The sequence below is a fragment of the Phaenicophaeus curvirostris genome, chromosome 1 (assembly GCF_032191515.1).
Source record: "Phaenicophaeus curvirostris isolate KB17595 chromosome 1, BPBGC_Pcur_1.0, whole genome shotgun sequence".
Lineage (NCBI taxonomy): Eukaryota > Metazoa > Chordata > Aves > Cuculiformes > Cuculidae > Phaenicophaeus > Phaenicophaeus curvirostris.
The window spans coordinates 30,775,892-30,796,694 of record NC_091392.1 but is presented as its reverse complement, the minus strand read 5'-3'; the positions used below and the strand labels follow the sequence as shown (position 1 = coordinate 30,796,694).

At 37.6% G+C, this 20,803-nt stretch overlaps 3 protein-coding genes across 4 annotated transcripts in view; 2 read left to right on the top strand and 1 right to left on the bottom strand.

The window, feature by feature from the left end:
* Nucleotides 1-13,422, top strand: part of YAF2 (YY1 associated factor 2) — a 38,750-nt gene extending 25,328 nt beyond the window's left edge. The window contains exons 3-4 of the mRNA XM_069851902.1: nt 2,418-2,570; nt 5,039-13,422. Coding sequence (XP_069708003.1) covers nt 2,418-2,570; nt 5,039-5,276 — 391 coding nt within the window. The 3' untranslated portion in view covers nt 5,277-13,422. The remainder of the gene's footprint in view (nt 1-2,417; nt 2,571-5,038) is intronic.
* Nucleotides 1-20,803, bottom strand: part of PPHLN1 (periphilin 1) — a 354,335-nt gene that overhangs the window by 138,608 nt on the left and 194,924 nt on the right. The window lies entirely within an intron of this gene.
* The window catches only part of GXYLT1 (glucoside xylosyltransferase 1), a 34,124-nt gene continuing 33,350 nt past the window's right edge, over nt 20,030-20,803 (top strand). For both annotated transcript variants that reach the window (XM_069851754.1, XM_069851745.1), the window contains exon 1: nt 20,030-20,184. In XM_069851754.1, the coding sequence (XP_069707855.1) occupies nt 20,030-20,184 (155 nt within the window). The remainder of the gene's footprint in view (nt 20,185-20,803) is intronic.

The window sequence follows — 20,803 nt, the reverse complement described above, 5'->3', positions numbered from 1 at the left end:
TGCTTGAAAGATAAGACTCTCAGTGCTGAGAGATGTGAACTTATTTTTCCTCAAGTTTTAAATACAAAAACATTGCCTTATTTAATAAATCTGGAAGTGGCAAAGCAGGTAATAAATTTTGGAACATAAATATAACTGATAGACACCTACAGAAATAATTGACAATGTGCATCTTCTCAAGTGTGGTTTCTCTGTGAGTTTGGGGTTGTTTTTTCATCCTAACTGACTTCTGTTCCTTGTGGCAAAGATCTTTTTTGTCAGTCTCATTTGTTTTACGGTACTGGAAAAAAAGTTCTAAACCCAGGACTTAGTTCTAAGCCTAATTTCCCACCTCTACTCTAATAGAAATTACCTAGTTTGCCCTCAGGAACTGAAACTGTTGCAAATTGAGCACTCCTAAAATAATTGGCTAAGAATATTTTTTTCCCTTCTTTACCCCTTTTTAACAAGTTTCCATGATCGTGGTGTTGTCCACAGCCTGAGGCAATAATTAATTCTGTGCTGAGAAGTTCACTACTGTCTTACTTGATAAGTAGCATGTCAGATTATTCTCTCAAGTCACTATGTGGTAATGACAGGATTGTCACTTGGGTGTCACCAGAAATATTAACTCCCTGTATCCCTATCTCCTGGAGCAATCTTCAGTTCAAGACAGATTACCAGGTTTGTTTATCATCACAAATCTTTTCCATCTGAAATTATAAGCTTATGCATCAGTTACACCTGCTTTGTTATGAACTAATATGGCAGAAGGTCAAACCAGTTCTGAGACAAGTTTTCTTAAAAATGTTTTACATACTCTGTTATCGTAAGCAATTGTAGTCCATAAAGCCATTTCAGTGATTTTGGACTCTAAATACTGCGTGTTTTCCAAGGTCTTGGTTGCAATGCTGTTCTGAAAAGCAAGTAGTCTTATGTTTGCCATTTGATATAAGCTGAGTAGTGTTCATGAAGTGATCAGTTGCTAATCTTTGTCTCTCTATGGGTTAATGTGGGTTTCGTTAATGAGTGGGTATGTGGTAGTCTAGATTTTATCCTGAAGTTCTGTTGTGTTGACATTTTTAATGGTCTTTATTTTTACTTTAATTCATTAATTACTTGCTGTGAAGACTTATGAAATCTCAGGTGGTTTATATCAACTGGCTTTCCCACTCTTTATTGGTTCTTGTAGCTTGGGTTTCACTCTTTAACATGAACTATTGCAATCATTACTGAAAATATAACTTGCTAATGGGAGCTGCCTTGATTTTCTGCTTTTATTATTTTGCTTGTCACTTTACCTAAGTAAGAAGTGCTGGTAGTGTGATCCTGTCGATTGGGATAAATAAATATGCGTAAGAGCTGATAGCTTCTGTTGCTTTAATAACAGCTTTGTATTTTTGGAGCATCACAGTGCATGTCATTGGTGCTTTTTCTATTTAAAAAAGCACAACAACACAATCCACATAACAAATCCCAAGAGCCTGGCAGATTAAACATTCTTTTGGAGAAGAAATTTGCATCTTCAAAGTCTGAATAGCATGACAGAAACTTCCTTTAAATATCATGACTTGGAATGTCTTAATTCCCAAATATCAAAATAAATGCACTTGCATTGGAAAGAGTAAAATGTTTCATCTCAAATCAGAATCATTGTATTTCAGTACACAATAAAATAAAAATTAAGCAATTTCAAAGTAGTATTTCAGAAAATGTAAAAATAATAAACTGTTAAATTCTGTTGCTGGCTGTTCCTCTTCTCACCCTGGTTTTTAGATTGTATCAAAACTTGGAAATGAAACTTGCACTGTGTATACTTATGGAATGTGGTCCAAAGTTTCTGTTGCCAGCTATTGAAGTACTTATGTTTTGACAGCCATATCCTACTAATATTAGCGCAGTATATATATTTTTCTTTCAGTGAGCAACTTCATAAAAATGATAGTCGACAAGATTTGTCATTGCTATGAATGAATTTGAGCTGGAAACATTTAAGTTTTACTCTGTAAGGCCAGTTAGCTCTGATACTGGAAAGGTCAGCTTTTTGTGTTATGACTTGTATACTTCTGTACTGGAGTACACTCCCTCATTTGAGGGAGCTGGAAGTGTGTGGTAAAGGATTCCCTCTGGAAGCTTCATGTTTTGGAGTTCACTCTATGTAAGTCTCTGGATGTGACGACTGGGAGGAGAGGGCACATTGTAAAGTCTTGTGTCTAAATCCTTAAAAAAATATGTATCTCTTATTTGTTGATAATGCAAGTAGGTGAAACAGAAGGCTGTAATGGGTTTAAAATTGGTATGCTATTTTAATGAAGTATTAGCTGCAAGATAACTTTTAGCAATATTTCTTTTTATAGTGATTGTTTATAACTGAAGCGTAGAGAATTTGAGAGTTGTAAAACTAAGCATTATTCGTGTCCATATATGTGTGCACACAGGAAACCTCGACCTGTCTCTCAGCTGGTTGCACAACAAGTTCCTCAGCAGTTCGTGCCCCCTACACAATCAAAGAAAGAAAAAAAAGACAAAGTAGAAAAGGAAAAAAGTGAAAAGGAAACAACAAGCAAAAAGAACAGTCATAAGAAAACCAGGTAAATATTTTAGAAACTTTTGCAGTATTGGTAAAACATAATTTGGAAAAGAAAATAAGAAAATGGTCTGCAATTTTTACTGTTTTATAAGGGCTGTGGCAGACTCTTTCAACAATAACGCTCAGTATTAATGTGTGATGTTTCATTTATTTAGGATGCCAATTAAATGCAAAGAAAACCTGCAGTTTGTAATTTTGACCAGAAGATGGAGACCAGCTGATTGTAGAGAGAAAGAGTTGGGGATTTTTGTTAAGGGTTAGAGCTGTAATGTAATAGTAGGAGAGAGAGAGAGAGATTGAGAATCAGTACTGAGGTGCAGAAGAGTGGGAAAGGTAACTTGGCTATTGCCATCCTTTCAAAACTGGAATAAACTCTGAAGGGCTGAAATAGGGTATAAATTAATGTGACAAGGTAAGGCATGTGTATTACTTAGTGATGCAAATCTTTATCTTCATCTGGGATGCTGAAGCAAACCTTAGACTCTTAGAACTGAGAACAGGAAATATTACAGTACAGACAAGCAGTTGTGAAAGCATTGATGTTGCTTTAAGACCAGGTGGAAGGAGGGTGTAAACTGCAAAACAGAAGCAGAAAGTTTAACCCCTAAATCATCACAGGCTAAGCATAAAGTTATTGTGGCAGGAATTTTCTTTTTTGGAAGTGCTCCAAAGTCATCTCACCAAGGGAGATCATTTAGGATTAGTTATGCAGAGAAGTAGCAGTTGCTTCTCTTGTGCCTGAAATAGGATCATCAGCATCAGGCCCAGGAAGAGGCTGAGAGAAGAGAGAACAGTTGTAAACAAAATCATGGTTAGGAATAAAGTCATAAAGACACTGAGGTGTTTCTTCCTTTTTTTTTTTAAAAAAACCCCCAAAACTCAAATACAGTAACTTACCTTATGTAAATGAAGTACTTCAGATATGAAGTATTTGAAGCAAACATAGTGAGTTTTAATTGAATTGAAATATTGATGGTTGAATTGCAATAGTACATTAAAAATGCCAAAGCGAGGTAATGAAAAATGGAGAACATTTGAAAAAATAGCTAAAATAAAAATCTTGGACTGAAATACCAGTGTAGAGATTTGGATTAAGAATTGATATTTGAAATAAGTAGGCTACTTTTTTTTTAATGCTTCAAACAGTTCATTTTTTTCACAGAATTGATTCCCTAGCTAGGATAGCAAGTTAAGAATGCTTGATTAAGAAGAGTTCTTCAGTATCCTTTGGGAAAAGGATATCCTTTTCTCTTTGCCTTAGAACTTGTACATTATTGCTGGAAACTATCACAGAAATCTGTACACACACTCAATATCATTAATAAGCTCCAGGCATTGCACTGATTGATAATGCTGAATTTTTCTCTTCATTCCCATGTTAGAGCAGCAGATTTTCAGTTTTCTCTTTAGATTCTTCAGTCACCCTACTTCAGCCCCAGGGGAAGAAGATGTCAAAGCCTGTCTCTATGCTAGCAGAGAAAAGGCGTGAGGTGTTTCAGCTGAGGTGACTGGGAACCAATTCTACTTCACACAAAGAAAGTCAGATGATAGGGTAAAGGTTAGGGCTTTGCTGTTTGCACACCTGCTGACAGGTAAGGTCATTATCATATTTGAGTGCAACTTGAGCTAGTGCAAGCTGTGGAGTTAGTTAAACGCATAAAGCCACACTTGTGTAACAGCTTGTATAGAGTCAGCTGTCTGGTGAGTTTTTCATTGTAGTCAAAGGAAAACAGTAAATTGAAATTACTTTACACATCCCTAGCAAAAATATGATGACAAAATGAAGTGTTCTTTGGTTCATTTTGTTTTGAAAATTAATTGAAAGATTAGATGAAGAGACTTTCTCTATTAACACTGTGGATGATACTCAGCTCTGTGCATAATTTAAATCACAGCATGTGTCAGGAATACTAGAGTTATACCGTGAACACGAAGTCCAGTTCCAATAGGATACTAGCAGTCCTAGTGAGGCTTTGAAATTAAATAATACCTGCTGCAAGTTAGCACTGTCTATGCTATTGAAATCAAAAGACAGGCACCAAGATCTTCATTATTGAACATGATTCTCTACTTGGAATTGTTGCTTAAGGCTGCTGCAGAGATGGATGCTTCTCTGGATCAAATTTAGAATGTACTATAGCCACAATACAGAAAAAAAATTAAAAATAAAAACTTTCACATGTGCAACACATCCATATCAGTGCACAGTTACATTATTCATAAGGTCAAGTTTTAAATAATCTTAGGAGAATGTAATGTGTTATGATCAGCTGTTCTATAGTATAAAAAATACATAGCAGGAAGCACTCTACCATAAATACTTGTGGTATGTTGTTTCCCTGTGTATTACATGTTGCACATAGCAGTCTCATATACATGTGTATGTTCTTCAGAACTCCTAGAAAGTAGGAGGAAGACAAGGCAATAAGATGATGCATGTGCTTTTAATATGATATTTGCTTTATTTAGGCCAAGATTGAAAAATGTGGATCGAAGTAGTGCTCAGCATTTGGAAGTTACAGTTGGAGATCTGACAGTCATAATTACAGACTTTAAGGAGAAAACTAAGTCACCACCTGCTTCCAGTGCTGCGTCTGCAGATCAACACAGTCAGAGTGGTTCTAGCTCTGACAACACAGAGAGGGGAATGTCCAGGTCGTCTTCACCCAGAGGAGAAGCATCATCACTGAATGGGGAATCTCATTAAAGTTTATTTTCTCCAGTTTCTTTAGTCTCTTCTCTTCAAAACATGCAAGTTCATAATTCTGTCACCTGTTACCACATTTTCATGACAGGTTATCCATGCACAATTGGTATGTTGACTGGAACATAATTTATGCAGTTTAATAAAAAAAAAAAAAAAAGAAAAAATTGCAGTGGTGGAAACAATAATTTAAATGCAGTCTACAAATGCTTACAAAGCATTTTCAGACCAGCTTTTTAATCTTCGTGTGTAAAGGTGCCATGAAAATGTGGTTTGAATGTTCATTATGCAGTGTTATTGGTAAGTCCATTTTCACTTTTAGTTTAGTGAATTCTAACACAACTCTTGGAGTCTCTACTATTGGCATGTACTGAATTTAAATTTTTATAACATAGTTCAAGCTGCCTAAATATGTATTATTTGAGAATTGTGAAACATAGTTATATGTATGCAAGTCAAAGATCAACTTAATCAACTATTGCTGCAACAGAATTTTCATAATAATTATCTTCTTAAAAACACCTGCTGGTACTTGGTGTGGTTAAATAGGAAAAATGTTATTAAATAAAACATTTGTATGAATTTTTGCCAATGTTTGACACATTTTACTATATTACTGTTACTGAGTTATGTTGATGGTTTTACCAATATTTTTTCACACCTAAAACACTTATTGTAATGTTTACAAGCGAAATAGAAAACACATTCTAAGCATTGATTGGTTAACCTTACAATTCAGGTAAATTACCACGTTGTCACCGTACACTGGTATTCTGTGTTGTGTACAAAATATTGAACCTCAGATGGTGACACATCTGGCAAAACCTAACATTTGGAAATATGAAAGTTTGGAAAAGCTTTAAAAATAACAGAAGCATAGTTCTTATTTCTGCTCAGTGCTGATTCCTTGCCCCAAATTTATCTAGTGTCATATAGTCACTTATTTCATTACAGGAATATCAGATGATGCAGAAGAATTAGGAAATAACAAATATTTTTTTTGTTACTGAATCAATTTATTTAATATTGATTTGGCCTATTAGAATCTCTTATGTCATAAATCATATGAAAAAACTTAGTACCCGACTTTATGGCATGAACTGTCAACATGTATGCACTTAGCAATATACCAATACAGAGCAGAACTATTTGCAATCCCATCTGGCATTATGTAAAATTACCAATAAAATATTTTTGTGAATACAGATCTTGCATTTTTGTTTACAACCAATAAGTGTTTTGATAGACACATACAATCTATGTATAGATTTTAAATTATAGATTCAGATTCAGTACAAAAGTCCATTTAGCTCCTTTTAGTGAGGTTGTCCACTTGCACTCCTGTGATTCTTTTCATTTTCATTCAAAGTAAATATATTTTTAAGCCCATGTAAAAGTTGGATGGACATTCTTGGTAGTGAATCCAGCCCCAAATTATTACCAACGTATGATATGACTTCTTAACAGCTAAAACAATGGATTTTTGTAGCCCCTGACAATTGTGATGTTTGGTGGTTTCTTGTAGTAATGTATTTTTCTGTTTTTAATGCAGTACTTCTACAGGCACAATGGTACTGTTCTATTTTGTAAGATGCTAGTTGTGAAATACAGTTAGTTGCATAAAATGAAAGTCTGATGTGATATCTGAGAACATACATACCTCATTCCTTAGTGTTGCTGTTTAAACTTTTTAGACATCAAATGTTAATTATAGCCTATTTCAGATGGATAACTACTGACCTGTTTATTATGTATTCTGCTTTATCTTACTAAATAGGATGTCTGTTCATTGCCGTTACCTGGCCAAATCTCAGTATCTGTAAAACAATGCATTTTAAGGTTCTTAAATGTTTTTGGGGCCAGGCTGGTGGTCAGAGTAACATACAATAGTTTTTAAATGAAAAATACATGCTTCTCAACTTTATTTTTTTATATTTTATTTTTAGGTGGAAGTATTTGCAGACTATACTGATGTAATGGATTACAAGAGAGTTGAAACTGTTTAAAGTAAGCAGTTTAATGATAGTGAATCTCATTGCACGAGGTTTTATGAAATGTGTTCCTAATTTAAAATATAATGAATGCTAAAACGTTTCAGAATTCCTTGCAAACAAATAATAGTCTATTACCAGTAGTTCACTAAGTGGGAAACGTATTTTCATTTAACTTCATGTGAATAAACCACCCAGCACTGCCAGTGAGGTCTCTGTATCTTCAGAAGTAAGTAGCCATTTGGTTTTGAAGGAAGGGAGGATGGAGTGGATTTTACTATGATTCATCTGTCTCTAGAGAATTTCAAAAACGTGGTACAAGTATGGCTATAATCAAAAAGAATGCAGAAAAGTCTCACTGTACTTTTATGGAATAAGACACTGAAAAGCAATTTCTAACCACAGAAATAACACCAGTCAGCTAGGATCTAAAAACTGAGCTGTGGTGGTTTTAACTGAGCTATTACATTGCCAGTGTTTATACTGCAGTGATGCCTGTTTTGGCATTAAGCAAAGTGAAGATAAATTTCTGCCTGCTTGTGATTAAAGGGATGTGACAATACTGACAGCAGAGTAGACAAGTAGAATATGGCATAATGTTATAATTTAAATGAACTTCACTTTAATAATTTCTAAATAATTTTGACTTGTAGTAATCCTAAGTCCTTTTTTCTAACTGTAAATATATTTAAAAGCATCTTTACTCCATTTATAAAAAGTGAAAATTTAATGTTGTAATGTGTTTTGATTAGCTATTTTTCTCTGTGACTGCTTTCTGCATAGGAACTGTTATTTGTTAAACCTATATATGCACCAGTCTTCAACAGCCATACATCCTGGGTTGTTCATGAAATGGTGACCCAACAAAGACAAGTGTGGTAGTGTTCCATGTAAATTAGTTCCTTTATGTGCTGATTGATTGTCCGGTTTCAGAAAGGAAAAAGGGGGGGAGGGAAATGGGGGAAGAAGAAGTATAAATAGTTCATTGATGAAGTATACAATAATTCAGTCTCTTATCTTCCTAACTTTGCTGGTATTTATAGGTGGTATAAGGAAAAGAACAAATATACAATTGTAGACAAGGATCCTTTTATTTTTTTTTACTGAATTTAAGTTTACATATTGGAGATAAACAAAAGTTGCACTTCTTAGTAGGAGGTTAAATTATGCCATATAAAATCTTGATTCTAACAGAAGCAGTAATACAAAACCCAAGTGACATGGCAAAAAATCTGTTTCTTTATGTTGAAAGTCTTGAGATTAAGACTGACATTTTAGTCTGTTATGTTTCTCTAGATGTTTGATGTTTTGGGGCATAGATTGTAATATCTCAAAAATTGTTTGATTTTATAATCTGTGCACTTTTTTTTAATATTAGGGATAGCACATTTCTAGGTAGCCATGTAAGATAGAAAACTTTTTATAATTTGTTTCCACCAATTCATTATAGTGTTCAGGCAGGACAGTTTTCCACATTATGCTGATCAATTATACTTTTGTTATACAGGATGGATTTGGCATTGAACTGTCTATTGTGTACTTTTAACATACATCCAGGGCTCTTTAACTGTATCTGCTTGGTTTTTTCTGTCACATGTCTTTATTTGACTCTGCTCCCTACTAGGGAGGCTGGGTATGCTTCCTTTCAAATATCAGAAACTATATAGAAATTGAAGTGTAATTTAATTTAATTTCTCCAAAGGCAGCAACAAGTGCTGTACTTGCAGTAAACTTGGCCTGTGCTTACTCAGGAATAAGATAGGTAAGATAAAAGTTAATGCTGGGTTTGGCAAGTGGAGCAGACAAATACGATATTTTGCAAATGGATGTTTCTATGTTAACATTAAGATTTGGGTATGCTGGGATTACATTTTGAGCTTTCTAATATTTTTCCTACCTGAAATTATGCCCTGACTTATGTCAGAGCAGTCTCAGTTTGAAAGGGTGCAACTTCACAAACTAGCAATAGCTGTACAGCAAAATCAGACAAACTGAGGAAGATCATTTGTTTTTTGGGTTTTTTTTGTACTGTCGAAGTTTTAACAAGAGGAGAAACTGTTAAAAGGTACTCAAGAGATTTGTTTAAGACAACAGTCATGCCAAGCTTAGTTTGACATCTGAAGAACCACATTTTAATGAGAATTAGCAGGATTTAACTACTAAATTAAAATTGGGAAAGTACTTCAAGTTAATTGCAAATCAATGCTTTACAGAAATTATTGTAACTTCCTGTCCAGAATGGAGTAAATGCTGCAACAGCAGTGGATGGCTACATACTTGCTAGCAAATGGCGTTATCCAGCAGCAAGTGATGTTTAATTGACTTTCCTCAGACATTACACAACAAGACTGTAATATGTGTATGAAAAAGGCCTAGGAGTTCAGGAGTTCCCTGCCTGAACTATACCTTTGGTTTCCAACATTGAAGGAAAATGCAGTGAACAAATAAATTGGTTTCAGATCCTAGAGTCTTAGTAATGCAGGCACTGTTTACAGCTTCTGCTTAACTATATCGGTGAAAAGCAGTTAAAATGAACACCAATGTATACTACTCAATCCCACAGGAGATACTTTTGATCCTCACCTCTCCCCTTTTAATATGGGAAAAAGAAGTCATCTGAAAGAACTTGCTCTGTCCACTAACCAAGGGGATTTTAAGAGTAGACAGTTTAATGGGCGCAGGAAGTTTTAGCTTACTACTAAGGAGTTAAACATGGAAGATAAAGGGCAAAAGCATATCCCATAGCTCAACTATTACCGAGAATGATCACAAGAGATTGCTGTACGATTTGTGAAAGACAAAATAGTAACATTATCTAATAACTCCTTGTCCTATATGTTTAAAAAGAAAATTGCCATCAGAAAAAAAGACTGCTCCAATAACAATCATTTAAGGAATAGTTCCAAAATGTTAATTATTATGTGGAAAGTATGGCATATCTTGACAGAGGTAGGAATATCTGAGCAAGAAGCTCTTCAGGACTATGTTTTCAGGATCAAGGCCACCTGGAAAAGTGTGATCTTTAATTACACTCTTCTCCATGTATAAATACTGATCTTGGTTAAAGTGCTTGCAAAGAGAACAAGCTCCCTTAGACTTCAAGATTTTAAGAAATGCGGCTCTAATTTACAATGGAGTTATTGAGGAAGAAGAGAGTATTAATCTATTTTTTATAACCTGCTAACCGTGTACTCACAATCTTCCTCTACTGTATGAAAAAGCAAAAGTATTCAGAAGAAGAAAATATTTGTAACCGGGGCTAATGAAATTTGTCTTTTTACTGCCTCACTAGATTCTACAAACTACAACTTCTGTTTTGGTCAAAGGCAGTTGCAGGGAATTTGTCAGTAGAAAATTATAGAACTGTTCAATCAGTTAGAATCTGTTAGTTAAGACAAGTGATGAGGCTGATTCTAGTTTCTGAATACCCACTTTGGGAATAGAGAAATCTAATTTTCTATTTATATACAGCTAATATATAACTGCCATCAGTGAATAGTCTATTTTAAGCAGATCCTTCTTTGCACAGAATAAATTAAAATGCTTCAATGCCAAGCCCAGTTCCTGACAGCATAGATTTCCGAGCAAGATGATCTGCCATCTGACTGATCATCTCTAACTGCAGCAGCCTTCAGCTATGAATTAATCTCAGCAAGGGAAATCTCTTAAGAATACATGTATTCTTGAGTATCACTACTCCCACCTCTGAAGGAAACACATTCTGATTCCTTCTTTCTTTTATTATTTAAGTACATCTATAGTATAAATGGGTGCAGATGCAATGAGTTTGAAATAATGTATTATGCCTGCTTTTGTAAAAGGGGAATTTGACTGCCATTCCCAGTTCTTCAATTTTATCTTGTTTTTTTGTAAGACCAACAGTGGTATGGGGAGCTTAGAGGTCACCGATCGATTTTGTCACCGTTGTCCTTGTTTCTATGTAATAGACTTACTGAACAGATTCTTGCTGAGCAAACTTAGCATTCTGGCTGAGGTAGCTGACATTCTGGGATGATAATTACTGGTCTTTGTATCTGCATTTCTGAAAATGGTCAGATTCTGTTGCTAGGAGGCTTCCCAACATGGGAAAATAAGCAAAATGCTTTCCAGCTGATGGAGATATAATGGTGCCAAGTAACTTGCAGTACCTGGAGGCATTTTTAAAAGGTGCAAGAAAATGCTCTGAGTGCCAGCTAGAGAAAGAAATCCTTGAAACATGCAGAGATAGTGAGCACTTTCTCAGCTTTCCTTCAGAAATTCTGAGTAGCTTCTGTGTCTAGAATGTCAAACACCTTCAAAAAAAAAACCTCAGTCCAACAAAAAGACAGAGGATAAGGGAGGGTAAAGAAAAAAGGAAATGTATTTTCAGAAGAATAATTAGAAAAGCTAAGAATACTTAGGAATACTTTTCCAATTACAATGGCTTCTTTGTGTGTTTAGTATTCCTTTCTCTGTGTTGGAAAGCATCCCACACTTAGAGGTGTGTTTTGCTTTATTATTCTTGATACCTGTTGATTCGGTGACTTTTGGCCTAAAGATGTAGGGTTTTGTGAATTTCATAGTAAATACCATGAACACTTCACTTTTGGATACAGGTCATTTATTGAAAAGGCAGAAGGTTTTATTAAAGAGCTAGTCAAGAACAAAATTAATTCCTCTTGTACATTTAGACACTACCCAATTTAAAGGATCTGACTCCTGGTCTCTTAGAAAAAGGGATAACTTCATGCTGAAAGGGTAGTAAGAACCCAGACCAGAATGGATGTGGCTTCTGAAGAGTTTTGTGGCCAGTAGTTCACATGGCTGTTTTCAGTGGTTATTCTACACCTTAGGCCATTAATCTTGAAGCATTGGTAGAGCACCCTCACAAACAAATCAAAATTACCAACAGACTGTCAGATGCTCTTAAGATTTACTAAGTGCCTTATACAGAGCATCACTGAGGCAATTATTTGATGGAAAGGAAGTTTGATGAAAGATTTACTCCTCTGGATGGAGTCACAGGTTATCAGTTGTGACCAAAGTGATATTCCTGCTTATAACACACTAGAATCTTATATTTTATTGCTGATACAAGTACCTAATAAGAAAACGTCCAGAAATTTCTGAGGCTTTCAGTTTGTAAAAGACACATTGTTTGGAGGAGTTTTTTTTTCTTCTAGTCAGCTGTGATAGCCTGCTGGTGTATCACAGAAGAGTAAAACTGAGTATTTCTGGATGCTTTCACACTCTTAGTTTCTCAGTCAAGGACAGTATTACCTTTCTTGGAAATGAGTACATAAATTGCTTTTATTCATAGGTTTTATGTTTATCCAACTGGAGTTTTAAAGGATTTTATTGTCAGAAAAAGGGCTTGTTATTTTGAAAATAAAAATCTTACCTGCCAGGTGTCTTCCCCAAAATGAGTAAGTGCCTTTTCTGTTCTGACTCTTAGAAGTATTTACTTTGACAGATTGAATCTGAATGTCCTGGATAAACCAACTATTAAGTACTGAGTGTTACCAATGGCTTAAAATCCTTTCACTGAAAGAACGAGAGACAGAATGTAAGCCACTTAAATTACTTTGAGACCTGATGTTATCAAAAGTCTTATAACTGCTATGAGTAGTATACTTCTAAGAACAATGTAACTTTTCAGGAACATGATATTGATAGGAAATAAATATTTATTAAAAGAAGTATATTAAATAAATATTTATTTACCAATTTAAGTAAGAGAAAATGTTACACCATGGGGTCAGCAGTCTTGCTGTTAGCAGTCCTGACTACTTCAGAGAAAGTAAAACTGAGGTCCTGAACTCCAACCATAAAAGAATGTGTGGTATTTGGTGAGAGATTGGAACTGTGAATCTTAGGTCCACATTCTAATAAAGCAATTCTTCCTACCTAAGTTTTTACCAATTCTCAAGCAGAAAAGAAAGCATGAGCAGATATGAGTAAGAGGCCCTCTGGTTTTATTGGTGCTGCTTCCTAGCTCTAGAGGATTTTTTTAATTATTTTTTTTTTTAAACTTTGCTCAGGACTGGTACAGCTGAAAGTATATTTTCCCTTCATTCTTAAGTCTAGACTTTGAATGGAGTTTCTCTGAGACACTTTTGTAGTGAAAACGTATTCCCTACAAACATTGAAGACAAAAATAAACATCTCCGTGAACAAAAGACTGTGTGTGGTTGTAGTTTTTTAAATACACAAATTTATTATAAAAATTCTGAAGGTGCTCTAACAAAAACATAACCAGTATCTCAGCCTGCGCTTAAAAGGTCTCTATGTAGCAGTCAGAAAATACAGCTTGCATCATGAGGTGCTACAAATTTTCTGTCTGATAAACTGTGAACTACTGTACATTAGTTCCAGTTAAGCACTCCTTTAAATAAAAATGACAATACATTGCATTTAGCCAAGTGTGTAGTAATCCTTTAAGATACTGCATTAAACTGACCTCCCCTGACCTCAATTCAAAGGCATTAATAAACAATTTAAAATTCTGAAAGCTTGGCAGAAAAGCTATGGGGAAGTGGCTGTAAGTAAAGAAACAGTGGGAATCACAGTGCAAAGATATTTTTTTTCTAGAATAAATATCACACAATGATAATGGAATTGTTTAAAAGTTGATAACTAATATTTCACATTGTTTGATAACATACAGCTAATTTCAGATGAGCATAAATAGATGTGTTTGAAGCCCAGAATAGTCATACATATTGAAATGCCTTATCCACAAATAAATTAATACTTCTTGCCTGTGAAGAATCTGACAAGAATGTATTATTGGTGAAAAGTATTGTGGTTGCACTATATTCAATCTTGACTTAGAGTGATGATGCTTAGGGTGTGCTATAATAAATAAAATGGTAAATAAAAAGATTAAATTGTTCAGAATGCTTCTCTGAATGTGTTTATACTGGCTAGGAAAAAGTGCAAGAAATGTAAGTGGGCAATTTGTGGATAAACAGCAGACTTAGGGAATTTGATCTCAAACTGTCTAGAGGCCTCTGCTAATGTATTGGCACAGGTGATTCATTACCCCTCTCAGCTATGATGAAAGTTGAGATACTCCGGAGAGTACTGCATGTGAGGCAAGAAATCATTAAGTCATCCATGCTTGCAAATTAAAGTGACAACTGAAATAAGCTTGAGTAGAAGACTTAGGCTAAGGCTTCATCTCATATATACAACTACTTTTTGTTATTAAAGGAGGTTCTAAAAAAATGGTCTGTGTGGGTTATCTCTAGTTATCGTCAAGTTATGTACAGTTCCAGTATTTGGATCTCTCTGAACTGTTGTTTGTGTTGCTTTGCAGTGTGAGGATAAAATCCTACGAGGCATTTTTCAAAGAAGATAGTTCCCTTATAAAGGCAGTTTCCCAGTGGTGCAGCAGGTGACTGAAGCGCTGGCCGTGACTGCACAAACTCCTCCTTGCTCTAAGGAGGCGATATGTGAGGCTGAGACATCCTCAGGTGCAGAATACTTTAAATGCCACCCTACAAAGCACAGGCACCCAGTGGTAGAAAACTGTTGACAGAACTCCCAGAAACGCTGACTTGTACGAGACTAAATTGGCACCAGATACCCAAATGGGGCTATTGTCACTAATTAAGGGAGCCTATTTTAGAAGAACAGAAGAATTTCAAAAGAGGAGCACAAGCTATAAAGCACTTCTCTCACCCTTCTATTCATTACTTTCCTCTGTTTACTGTTTTGGTAAGTCTGCTACACAATTATGGGTCTGAAGATCAAAACAGATGTCTGAAATTCCACTCAAATGTTTTGGCAGCCAAGAGAGATCAGAGCATTCCACTATGGGCCTGGAGATAGCTTAGGACAGTGTCCAGTTTTATTTACCCTTTCTTGACCTGAAAGAAAATGACTGTTTTCCAAAACCTCTCCTTGCTGAAGACTGTCATCTTTTCCATTGCAGGCCATACTGCTATTTTGAAATATGGGCAACTGGCTACCTGGCTCACTGCCTTCAGTGTATCATCTGCCTTGTGTTGCTGAATGGCTCTCGGTGTCCCTGACAACTCTCCTAAAGCCCCGTTGGCTCTTCTAAGAGCAGCTGGCAGTTGTCATCTAACTTCTTTTATTTTAGCTGTCTGCTAGATTCAGTTTCGCTCTTCTAGCCGTGCAGACTTTTTGCACTTGGCAATAATAAATATGTAAAATGCATAATTTTTTCATGTCAAATATGAAAATATAAACTAAAATAATTCAGTGATTTTCAGCACGTGGTCAGAGGATCTCGTAAGCTAATTCATTCCTTCTAAGGGTCTTCAGAAAAGAGACCAGGAGGAGCATATTTGCTACAAGTTGCATGAAATTCACTGCATAGAGTCTGCGTTGTTACTGTAATGTGGAAAAGGTAGAAAATACCTTACAGGATTAATTTCAGATTGATATGTATCATCTTAAAAATTGAACTTTCAAGCCATAATGCAAAGTTGCTATTGTGTGTGATTACTGTTGGTAAATATTTATGCCATTACAAGAAAAAATGCTGTCTTGTAGAAATTTAAAGACCCTGATCTGGGTGTCAGGGTTCTCAAAGCAGCAGCAGGACAAGATAAAGACTTTTAAACTTTAGTATAGTTATATATAAACAAACAAACAGCCAGGCCTGTGGGTTTGTACATGGTATATCTTTGTATAAGTAGATAAGGTTGCTTTGACTCCTTACAGGAGTGCTTTAAACACACATAGCTGCGTATCAATGATCCTTGGAGAATTTTTGATGAGGTAAAGAAACAAAAGCCCAACACTGAGAATCCCCTTTGGACTGATGTTTTGGAGCTCTGTGTTTAGAAATCTTTACAGAAAAAAAAAATGACACACAGAAAAGGAGATCAAAAGAAAATTCTCTATATGTGCTATAAAGTAGTATTTCTGCTCTTTTAATGCAGTAGAGCACTAAAGATTGTGCTAGCCTACATATATAGATGCGTATTTATTTATTTAGGACACAGAAGCTGAAGTTTTCTTAAGAGGAGAGATACAAATATTTCGACTCTGTACTGTTTAACAACTTACAATTGTTTCCAGAGAATCTGTTAAATAAATTTTGAAGTACTATTGATGAAGAAATAATTAATTGAAATTGGAAGAAACTAGGAATTTGACAAAGTATCACACCACTTACCAAACTGCTTACAATGCAGCTCACTTAATTTTGTGTACTGTAGTCCTCAGATGTGCATATTGCTGATGCTAAGAATAACTGCAAAATATTGTAAGCATCTGCTAGTAGTATGAAGAGGTTAAATGCACACTACAGTGCAAAGCAGTGAGAACTAAAAATGGAAGGAATGGAGGAAAACAATATTTTGGTCATCAATAAAAATTTATTTTGAAAATTTTTATTAACATTTTTATACACTGGTGGCTGATGTGGGGGAATTTGAAGAACAGATACTCTAAGAGTGGAAGGCAGTTGTACTGAACTGAGTCCTTGTCTTAATGAATGAACTGAAAAACAAATTTGAAGGAAAGAAAAATTGTGTCTGGCAGCAGTAGAACAGGGACTTTGCACCAAGAAGTCTGATGTTACCATATGTAAAACACGTGGTAGTAAAGCAGTTTCCCCTTGTTCACCCAACCTTTCAATCTATCTTAGCAAAGTGTTGACACTGCAGATTGTACAAAAGGGCATGTGAACATCAAAGAAAGTGTCTTTGCCTTTGAAAAACCCTTGACTGGTCTGTGCAAAAGGCAGCATTGACACAAACCTGTCAGTGCAAAATGTTATGGCTTTGCCAACTTAACTAACAGCTTAACTTCCTGAATGAAACAAAACCAGGAGGAATAATATAAATGCATCTGATTAGGACTGCTTTTTCCATTAGCAGAAAGTTGGAGTCAAAATTGATTAATGTCTTTGTTCTCTCTGTTGCATCAGATAATCCCCTTCCATAAATGTGAATATTTTTTTCAGTTTATCTAATTTACCTCTTGATCTAATGAGTTGTTAGAAATTTGGTTTAATTTTCTGGCATACAGTAACTGCTCATATGACCCTCGAACACACTTGCAGAAATATAAGGTGCTGATTTTTTAAAAAAATTGGCTGTCCTAACCACTTATTTAACATCTGTATTTCACCATGGTTACCATTTTCTGGATTTCAGCTAATTTGTGGATGTAGTAAATAGAATTGAATCCTAAAGATAAAAAAATTACCATGGCTGAGTAGCTAAACTTAGGTCAAGAAAAGAATTTCAAGATTTAAAATACGTAGTAAATGGAGAGAACACAGCATCTAATAGTACCTCTTCATGTTTAAGGTTATTAAAGCATAGAAAGCATTATGCATAAAATGTTTATATTGTTCATTAACTGTTTATGGCGAGTAATAAATATACATAATTAACTTTCTTTAAAGAATTTCATAAGCTGATGTAGCTAATTGGATACCGTCTGATAATGTTTTTTCTCAGTGATAAAAGCCTGTCTATGATATTTCAGTCATTTTTGCTGATCTCTGTTTTCACGAGGCCGAGTTTGTAGTGAGAAGCATTTTATCTTTTATCAAACCAAATGGTAGTTAGATTAAATGGACAGATTTTGTAGTGTGAAAATAAGCCTTGTATGTATGTACATTTATCTGGGTTTTTTTCTCCCTAGTCGCTCCAGATACCTTCAAAAAAGATACTAACTTTCTCTATGATCTTGCCTGGGCACTGCAGATACATTCTCACTCATCAATTATTCAGGGCTGATTGGACAGCACAGGCAAGTAACACACCGTAGTAGGACTAACTGGTCTTTGCTTTTATGCTCAGCATCAGTAAATACTCCATTGTATCTCTCTACTCTGACTCTCACATTGCTGTTACTTATTCCCTGCCATATGGACGTGATAGCATAGGTGATGGATTGGGAAACATGACAGTAAGTGAATTCATGACACAGGGCGGCAGGCAGGTACGCAATGAGAGCAATGATCCAGGTTTTAAGCGCAGACACAAATTCAGGAAAGCTGAAAGGTGAGTTCATCTGTTGTGGCCGAAACCATGGAGGTACAGAGGGGCAGAAAGCCCAGCTAAGACTGAGTGGCACTTTGAGAGCTGGTTCTTTGTGATACCTGCCAGTAGATGGATCTCACTAACATAAATTTCCCTTACTTAATTAGGCAAATTCTTTCAAGAGAGTCCTTTTTGCACATTCTCCACATTTCATCTAAGACTCTCCCATCATCACCCTCCTAACTTGGTCCTGAATGCTCATCATTGCTCCTCATCCTCCCTAGTTCCTTATTTCTCTTGTATTCTATTTATCATTTCCTCAGTCCCTATTTCCCTGCTTGTATATCTTGGTAATCCTCCTGGTATCTGCACTGCAAACATAGATAAGCATCCAGTATTTTCCAAAGGATTTCTTCCTCATTTCTGCTTTTGTTTTGAGGATATCCTCCCTCTGTACTCGGCACTGGTGAGACCGCTCCTCGAGTACTGTGTTCAGTTCTGGGCCCCTCACCACAAGAAGGATGTTGAGGCTCTGGAACAAGTTCAGAGAAGAGCAACAAAGCTGGTGAGGGGGCTGGAGAGCAGGTCGTAGGAGGAACGGCTGAGAGAGCTGGGGTTGTTTAGCCTAGAGAAGAGGAGGCTGAGGGGAGACCTCATTGCTCTCTACAACTACCTGAAAGGAGGTTGTGGAGAGGAGGGTGCTGGCCTCTTCTCCCAAGTGACAGGGGACAGGACAAGAGGGAATGGCCTCAAGCTCCACCAGGGGAGGTTTAGGCTGGACATTAGGAAAAAAATTCTTCACAGAAAGGGTCATTGGTCACTGGAACAGGGTGCCCAGGGAGGTGGTTGAGTCACCTTCCCTGGAGGTGTTTAAGGCACAGGTGGACGTTGGACTCGGTGATCCAGTGGGTCTCTTCCAACCTGGTTATTCTATGATTCTATAAAAAGGCGAAGAACAATTTTTGCAGGACAATTTTGGCATTGCTTCTCTTCCAGCTGGCACTCTGCTCTCTTTCTTCTTTTAAACGCAGCCAAGAACAGCAGTAAGCTACGGCTGAGGTTTTATGGGCATTTACATATTACATACACCCTCAGGCGTGTACGTAATTTACACCCTCATCAAAATCTTCCCCTCTCTGATTTATACCCATTGCCCCTAGTCCTATCACTACAAGTATTTGTGAACAGTCCCTTCCCAGCTTTCTTGTAGCCCTTTCAGGTACTGGAATGTCGCTATAAGGTCTCCTCGGAGCCTTCTCTTCTCCAGGCTGAACAACCCCAACTCTCAGCCTGTCCTCGTATGGGAGGTGCTCCAGCCCTCGGATCATCTTTGTAGCCCTTCTCTGGACCTGTTTCAACAGGTCCATATCCTTCTTATGTCGAGGATTCCAGAACTGGACACAATACTCCAGATGAGGTCTCACCAGAGAGGAATAGGGGGCAGAATCACCTCCCTCACCCTGCCGGAAAACCACCTTTTGAAAGAACACACGCTGTCAGCGGGACATTCTGTGTAGCTTTCATTAAAGAAAAAAAACAAAACACAAGCGTTTTGGTGAAACTTCACCCCGCTTTAGGTTTAACACCGCAAAGCACCCGCCCTCCTCCCTCAGAGACCCCTCACGCTCGGCCCCACGCCCCGCCCCCTCCCAGGACACGCCCCCTCACGAGCCCGCCCGCTGCTGTGGCCCCGCCCCCCCCTCCCACAGGCCCCGCCCCCGTCCCCGCCGTGGCCCCGCCCCCTCCCCGGCCCCGCCCGCCGAGGCCGCGGCCGCGCTGCCGGTCGGGCCCCGGTTGGCGGCGGCGGAGGATGCGGCGCGCGGCGCGGGTGGCGCTGCTGTGCCTGGGCTGCGGCCTGTGCTCGCTGCTGTACGGCTGCCGCCAGCTCGCCCTCTCGCCGGAGCCGGGGCGGCTCGCCCGGCGCCCCGCGGCGCCCGCAGCCCGGCGGCAGGCGGCGGGCGGCAGGTACGGGGCCTCCTGCGGGGCCGGGGCGGAGCCGCGAGCGGGGGCGGCGCGGGTCTTTACTGGGACGGAAAGCGAAATATTTTCCCTTGTTAAACCTAAAGCGGGGTGAAGTTGCACCGAAGGAATTGTATTTGTCGCGGAAGTTAGGCAGAACGTCCCTCTGACGGCGCGTTTCCTTCCAAGCCGTGTTTTTCCAGACACTTGGTTCTCTGGCGCCGGTAACGGGCCGTGTGCCGTGTGGGCTGTGCTGAGCAGACCCCTCTTCTGCTGCAGCTCCCTCTGTCCGCAGGGCTTCCCTGCCTCAAACGCGAGGCCGGGCAGAGCTGGCTCCAAGGCTCCAAATTAGCAAGAGTTTTAACTGGTGCGAAGTTCATAATAACATTAAAATTATTCCTTGGAAAGTAATAGAATACGAGTAAGATTTCTGGGAAAGTTTATATGCATGCGTGGAGTGGGAAATCTGTTCTGTCCCAGCTCTTGTCTGGCTGCACACAATGGGTGGAGATGGCTCCCCTGCGTTGCCCAGGATTTTTGCTTTCTGGAACCCCAAAACAAGTCTTAAAGAGTTTATTTGCTGGTATTTTTGGCAGCAGTGGTGCTGCTGCGTGCTCCCTCCCAC